General features: G+C 60.7%; 2 protein-coding genes across 6 annotated transcripts in view; one reads left to right on the top strand and one right to left on the bottom strand.

Annotated features, from left to right (window-relative positions):
- Positions 1-864: 864 nt before the first annotated feature.
- Positions 865-5,471, top strand: NEIL1 (nei like DNA glycosylase 1). Of its 2 annotated transcripts, XM_021715338.1 has the most exons (10): positions 865-879; positions 1,337-1,792; positions 3,379-3,498; positions 3,582-3,645; positions 3,826-3,925; positions 4,251-4,378; positions 4,637-4,664; positions 4,837-4,898; positions 5,051-5,216; positions 5,380-5,471. In XM_021715338.1, exons 2-10 carry the CDS (start codon positions 1,359-1,361, stop codon positions 5,448-5,450), a joined length of 1,173 nt encoding a protein of 390 aa, XP_021571013.1. In that variant the 5' UTR covers positions 865-879; positions 1,337-1,358; the 3' UTR covers positions 5,451-5,471. The 2 variants fall into 2 exon arrangements, with proteins under 2 accessions (XP_021571013.1, XP_008061912.1); XM_008063721.2 differs by lacking the exon at positions 865-879 and having other exon boundaries at positions 1,301-1,792.
- Positions 5,472-6,066: 595 nt separating this feature from the next.
- MAN2C1 (mannosidase alpha class 2C member 1) overlaps positions 6,067-6,497 on the bottom strand; it is an 11,553-nt gene continuing 11,122 nt past the window's right edge. For all 4 annotated transcript variants that reach the window (XM_008063717.1, XM_008063718.1, XM_008063719.1 and 1 more), the window contains 2 exons: positions 6,371-6,480; positions 6,067-6,296 (listed from right to left, as the gene is read on the bottom strand). In XM_008063717.1, coding sequence (XP_008061908.1) covers positions 6,170-6,296; positions 6,371-6,480 — 237 coding nt within the window. In that variant the 3' untranslated portion in view covers positions 6,067-6,169. The remainder of the gene's footprint in view (positions 6,297-6,370; positions 6,481-6,497) is intronic.

The following is a 6,497-nucleotide window of genomic DNA, read 5'->3' as shown; positions in this document are numbered from 1 at the left end:
GGCGGCCGCCCGGACCGGGCTGGGCTCCTCCGGGCGGGCGGGGACGGATGCGGGCGCTGTCCTAAAGTCGGATGACGAGCGGGCAGAGCGAACACCGGGGCGGGGGCAGGGATGGGCGGCCGAGGCCAGCTAGAGCCCTCGGACTGCGGGGTGCCTGAAGGGCGGAGGACGCGTGGGGGTGCTCCTGCTCGTGGAGGTCAGGGAGGGCTCCAGCGAGTGTCCCAGACTGGAGGAGACCGGAAGAAGAACCGTGAGTCCCCGGGGACACGAGATGGCAGCAGTAGGCCGTTAGGGGTTTGGACTTTAAAAACGGCAGTTGGCCAGGCGCGGTGTGATCTCAGCACTTTGGGAGGCTGAGGCGGGAGGAGGGCATGAGCCCAGGCGCTGGAGACCAGCCTGGGCAACACAGCAAGACCTCTCCTCTCTACAAAAAAATCAAAAACTTACCTGGGCATGGTGGTGCGCACCTGTTGTCCCGGCTACTCTGGATGATGAGGTGGGAGGATCGCCAGAGCCCCGGAGGGGGAGGCTGCAGTGAGCAGTGATTGCACCACTCCAGCCTGGGCCGCAGAGTGAAACCTTGCCTCAAATATAAAATAAAAGCAGCAGTGAGGCTAGGTCTGGGGCTCATGCCTGTCATCCCTTGGGAGGCTGAGGCAGGAGCATCATGTGAGGCCAGGGGTCCAAGACCGACTTGGACCGCATAGAGCGACCTCTGTCTCTACAAAGTATAGCTGGGCAAGAGGACTGCTCAAGCCTAGGAGTTCATTTACAGTGAGTTCTGATTGTTTCACTGCACGCCAGCCTGGGCGACAGAGCAGGACCTTGTCTCTAAAAGAAATTTAAAAATAAAAGTAGCAGTGGAAGCCCATGGAAGGTGTTGATGAACTTTCCAGGTACTTTTGGGGCCAGCCACATGCCTCTCTAATGCTCAGAGTTCTCCTCTGTAGAATGAGGGTGACAATTTCATTTCTTTTCTTTTTTTGTTTCTTGAGTTAGAGTCCTACTCTGTTGCCCAGGTTGGGGTGCAGTGGCACGCTCACGGCCACCGCAGCCTTGACCTGCTAGGCTCAGGCGATCCTTCTGCCTCAGCCTTCCAAGTAGATGGAACTACAGGTGAGCGCCACCACATCCGGTCAATTCTCTGGCTTATTGTAGAGATGAGGTCTCCCCAAGTTGCCCAGTCTGGTCTGGAACCCCTGGGCTCAGACAGTCCTCTCACATGGTCCTCCCAAAGTGTGGGATTATAGGCGTGAGCCACCGTGTTTGGCTGAGGTGACAGTTTCTATCTCACAAGGCACATTCCACTTCCACCAGCTGTCCTCCCCCACCACAGGGCCCGCCATCCCTCCCCCAGGATGCCGGAGGGCCCCGAACTGCACCTGGCCAGCCTCTTTGTGAATGAGGCCTGCAGGGGGCTGGTGTTTGGGGGGCGCGTGGAGAAGTCCTCCGTCAGCCGCAACCCTGAGGTGCCTTTCGAGAGCAGCGCCTACCACATCTCAGCCTGCGCCCGCGGGAAGGAGCTGCGCCTGGCCCTGAGCCCCCTGCCCGGGGCCCGGCCCCCACAGGAGCCACTGACCATCGTCTTCCGCTTCGGCATGTCCGGCTGCTTCCAGCTGGTGCCTGGGGATGCGCTGCCCCGCCATGCCCATCTGCGCTTTTACACGGCTCCACCTGGTCCCCAGCTGGCCCTGTGCTTCGTGGACATCCGCCGCTTCGGCCGCTGGGACCTCGGGGGCCGGTGGCAGCCGGGCCGCGGGCCATGTGTCTTGCTGGAGTACGAGCAGTTCAGGTAGGGCTGGCTCCAGGCATGGTGGACACAGGCCTGGGCTTCGGGCCTGGCTCTGTGAGTGCCTTATGGCCCACAAGGGATGAGCGCGGCCCTCTCTGGGCCTTGGTCCCCTCATCTGTAGACCAAGACAGTGTCCCTGCCCTGGACCCAAACCGATGTGGCAGGAGAGGGGTCATAGGGCCCGTCAGTGGCAGAGCTGGGCTCAGCTGAGCTCCACACTGCTTCTTGGTGTTCCCAGGAAGCTGAGAAGTGAGGCTGAGCAAGAACTGTTCAGAGCTGGGAGGGCAGCCTAATGATAGCTTCTGAGTCGGGTTTTGGGGCCTCCCGCAGTTGCCTGCCCACTGGTCTGTGTCCTGTGGTCACCTGGGATGTGATGCAGGCAGCTAAGATAGCACATGTTGGCCACTTCCTCTCTGAAGAGGAGCTGTATCTGAGTCTGCTTAGTGCCAGGCCTCATTCAGGCGTGGGGGCACTGCAGGAACACAGTGAATGGTCCCTGCTCCCACAGCAGGAATTCAGTGAGGCAAGGACCCAGGAAGCAAGACTTCAGCGTGTGCAGAGGTAAGCCCAGCAGGTGAAGGAGGCAGAGGAGTTTTGGCTGAGGGTAGGGGTCAGTAGAAATGGCCGCAGGGAGGTGAGTCTTTGCTGGGGCTTGACTGTTGAGTAGGAGCCATGCCCAGCCATAGGGAAAGAATTCTGGCCACCAGGAATCTCAGGCATGCAGTGGACTCAGTGAGCTCTCCCTTCCTGGGGACATGGTGCCTTCAGTGGGTCTTGGGGAGACTTGCCTGTCGTGGGCTAGGCCAGGGCATTTCTGGTGCCAAAGAGAGCAGCTGACTCCTGGCTTTCCCGGCATGAACCCCAAGGGCACCCCTGGGGAGACATCTGCTGTGGTTCTAGAGTTCCCCCACCTCCCTCTCCCGGGAGTCAGGTTCCCCTCGCCAGCTGACTCTGGAGTTTCTCTCCTAATGAGCACTTAGGCTGTTTCCCTGGCCCTCCAGCTCCAGGACCAGCACCACCCAGGCTGCCTCTACCCCAGAACTCTGTCTCTGGCCCCCTACCCACTCTCCTGATACCCACCACTGAGTCAGTCTTGCTGTGAATCTTGGAAGTAGGGTGGGGCCGCTGGGGCCCTCACAGGCCAGGACTTGCCCCTGCACACCTGCTACACAGAACCAGACAAACTTCAGGGTCTTGAGAAGAGCGGAACCACCAATGTCAAGTCCACATATGGCCTCTAACCCCCCACAGAACCCTCAATTTCAGACTGTGGCCACACCTGCAGTTCTGTGATCACTTTGTTCTGACTTGTCCTGAGGAGTCTAAGGGACTTTGGCGGTAAACACATAACCTTGTGTACAGACTCACGTGTTCCCTTGAACACGTTGCTTTTGATGCCTTTCACCTTACACAATGATTCAAATCCTAGGTTATTCCTATTTAACGGACAAGAAAACGGGCAGGGAGAAAGGGAGCTGGGACCCCAGGTTCCTTCCCCTTGTGCCCAGAGACAGGCTCTCCCATCCCCTTCCCAACCCCGTGGAAGGCAGGGATGGGTCTTCTGCACCCAGGCTGTGTCCCTCCAGGGGGAACGTGCTACGAAACCTGGCAGACAAGGCTTTTGACCGGCCCATCTGCGAGGCCCTCCTGGACCAGAGGTTCTTTAACGGCATTGGCAACTACCTGCGGGCTGAGATCCTGTTCCGGTCAGCAGGCGGCCGTGGGCACGAGGGTTGAGGGCGATGGGTGTGCCCATGTTCCCACTGCTTAGTATGGCTCCCCACTCCAGGCTGAAGATCCCACCCTTCGAGAAGGCCCGCACAGTTCTGGAGGCCCTGCAGCAGAGCAGGCCGGTGAGGGCACAGGGGGCGACGCATGTGCAGGTGTGGGAGTGTCGACATGCTGGCAAGCGGACGGGTTGAGTCAGCGTCTCCGGCGTAGCTCAACAATGGGGCCCGGGTGTGGGGGAGAAGCTGCCCTCCTGTGGCCCTGCCCCATGCTGACCACCAGGTTCTGCCCTGTGCCTTCCTCAGAGCTTGGAGCTGACCCTGAGCCAGAAGATCAGGGCCAAGCTGCAGAACCCAGACCTGCTGGAGCTGTGCCACTTAGTGCCCAAGGAAGTGGTCCAGCTGGGTGAGGCCTGGGCGGGAAGGCAGCAACGACCCCTGCTTTGGCCTGCTAGGTGACCTGGGCGGTTGTCCCCCTCTGGGCCCGGCTTCCCAACAGGAGAGTGGAAGTACGCTGGCCCAGCCACTGCTGGACAGATGAGGCCTCCTCAAGGATCCGGTGTCCATTCCTCCAGGCTGCCCACCAGACAGGCAGGCAGCTGGAGGAGGGAGAGCCTGGTCCTGACTCAGTCCATCAGCTGGTGCTGCTGAGGTCTGGGCCAGGCCTAGCTAGGCCCTCCCCCTCCAACCAAGTCCACCCTCCCATCTCCGCCTGTACCTCTGTCCCACAGGGGGCAAAGGCTATGGGCTGGAGAGCGGGAAGGAGGACTTCGCTGCCTTCCGCGCCTGGCTGAGATGCTATGGCCGGTCGGACATGAGCTCCCTGCAGGACCGGCATGGCCGTACCATCTGGTTCCAGGTTCGGACCCGCTGCTCACACCGGCATACAAAGATCCCTAGAAGCTGGTGGGGTAGAGATGCCCAGGGCCTGTCTAGGCCTGCCCCTCCCTGGAGCCCCGAGGTCCCAGCGAGCGGTGCTGCCTGTGGGCAGGGCAGCTTCGTCAGTGTTGACTCTGCCGTGGGGGGAGGTCAGGGAGGCTACACTGACCTGGAGGGATGTGTGTGAGGCCTGTGCCCCAGTCAGGTTGGTTCCTGAATTGTCCCCATCCCATTGTAGGGGGATCCTGGACCCTTGGCACCCAAAGGTAAGCTGCTCCCAATGTAATAGGCTAAGAGGAGGGACTTCCTGCCCACAGGGCTCTGGCACCCTCCTCCACCCTCACCCCCTGTAGCCATGGGAGTCATACCAAGCAGTGGAAGCTTGGAGAAAGGGGCTGAGGCTACAGGAGCCTCCAACCCCAGCACCATGTCCTGCAGGGGCCAAGTCCCGCAGAAAGAAGTCCAAGGCCACACAGCCAAATCCTGAGGACAGAGGGGAGGTACGGCTGTGGCTCTTGCCTCCTCCTCTGCATGCGCACCCAGCTGATCCCCCAAGGCCAGGCCTTTGGGCAGCTGTCTTCCTCTGAGGGGCCGCAGTAGTGGCTCCTAACCAACTGCTGAGCCCTCAGGGACCTGTGTCTCCTCTATCCAGGCCCCTCCACCTCTAAGCGAGGCCCCTGCCAGAACACGAAGGGCACAGAGAGCCCGGCCTAAGAAAACAGCAACCCAGCAGCCCAAGGGGACCAGTCTCCAACAGGACCCAGAACCTCCCACAGTCCCTAAGAAGGAGAGGAGGAAAGGGCACCAGGCAACACCAGGTGGGCTTTCCTCAGTGCCCTCCTCTGGGGAGGGAAGGGGCCCAACTCTTCAGAGGGCAGGATGGGGGCACAGGAGTGCAGGAGAGAATGGGGAGGAGAACTCAGGTGGCCAAGGTTGAAGGAAACTGGGGGTCTGACGAACCGTTCCCCATTCTTCCCCCAGGCCACCGCAGACCCCGGAAGATTAAGGTCAACACCCCAGCCTTGGAACCAGAGGGGACCTCAGCCTCATAATAGGAGGGTCTCCTTGCTGGCGCCCACCGTTCCCTGCTTTCTGGCCCTGAACCTGGGCCTGTCTGAAGTCCTGGAGGCGGGCAGTGTCTGCAGCAGGCTGGAAGCCCAGGGCCCAGATGCACAAGTGATGTTTTTAATTGTACCCCACCTTCCACATTTTTTAAACCCATGTGAGAAATGCTATATTTTTAATAAATGGGTAGATTGGCACATCTTGGCACTTCTTGGGCAGGCTGCTGGTGCCTGACTTTGAGAACAGGAGGCTCCCTCTTCACAACAAGGCAAGCTGTGCCCCCCCCATCCCCAAGCTGAGGACAGTGTGTCCCTGCAGCACAGCCCCTCAGGGTGGTGGTGGGGTCAGGCTCCAGGGACCCTGGCTGCTCTCTCATCCTGGCTTCTCCCCTGGCCCAGGGAAGAAGCCTCTCACCTCATGGTCTTTTCGTTAGCTTTTGGTCACCTGAGAGCTCCAATCTCTCTCATGGGGACTACAACCCAGACCCTCGCCGACAGGTACCTTCGATCTCGCCCTTGCCCCCAAATACCAGAAAAGAGCACGTCCCCCACTCCCAAGCCTGAGTATGGGCCCCAAGGGGAGGGGGCAGGGGCTACCAGCAGGTTCCTGGTCCAAGATTTATTACACAAGCAATGGCTGATCCTCGCTTCAGGCTGGGAGGTGGAAATGGGGAGTCCCCAAAGCCTTCCACAGACAGCCCTCCCCCTCAGTGTGGCGGAGGCTGAAGCACGAGCAGCAGAGACCGCACTTGGAAGGGCGAGAAGGTGAGCTTCAGGCGGTTGTCCCGAAGGGGCACGTGGCCAGCGGGGTCTCGCCGCTCTAGGAGGTCGCAGCTGGAGAACAGGAGGGGCAGTGAGGGCCTGCGGGGGCGGGACTCCTGCCACCACCTCCACCGGCTCCCACTCACAGCGTGGCCTCCTGAAGCGGCAGCGACGTGTGCAGCCAGCAGTCCGTGTGGCTGCCGTGGGCCTCGTACAGCCTCAGGACCAGCGTGCGGCTCTGGGGACTGGACTCCGCCTGTGGGGAAAGGGGCG

The sequence above is a fragment of the Carlito syrichta genome, unplaced genomic scaffold (genome assembly GCF_000164805.1).
Source record: "Carlito syrichta isolate Samal-C Ts95f unplaced genomic scaffold, Tarsius_syrichta-2.0.1 Scaffold307013, whole genome shotgun sequence".
Taxonomy (NCBI): Eukaryota; Metazoa; Chordata; class Mammalia; order Primates; family Tarsiidae; genus Carlito; species Carlito syrichta.
Note: the sequence above shows the minus strand (reverse complement) of the source record. Positions and strands in the feature narration are given on the sequence as shown.

Coding starts and splice junctions, on each gene's coding strand:
- NEIL1 (XM_021715338.1), top strand. CDS start 1,359: ATGCCGGAGGGCCCCGAACTGCACCTGGCCAGCCTCTTTGTGAATGAG. Junction 4,379..4,636: donor GCCGTACCATCTGGTTCCAG/GTTCGGACCCGC, acceptor ATCCCATTGTAG/GGGGATCCTGGACCCTTGGC. Junction 4,665..4,836: donor TGGACCCTTGGCACCCAAAG/GTAAGCTGCTCC, acceptor CATGTCCTGCAG/GGGCCAAGTCCCGCAGAAAG.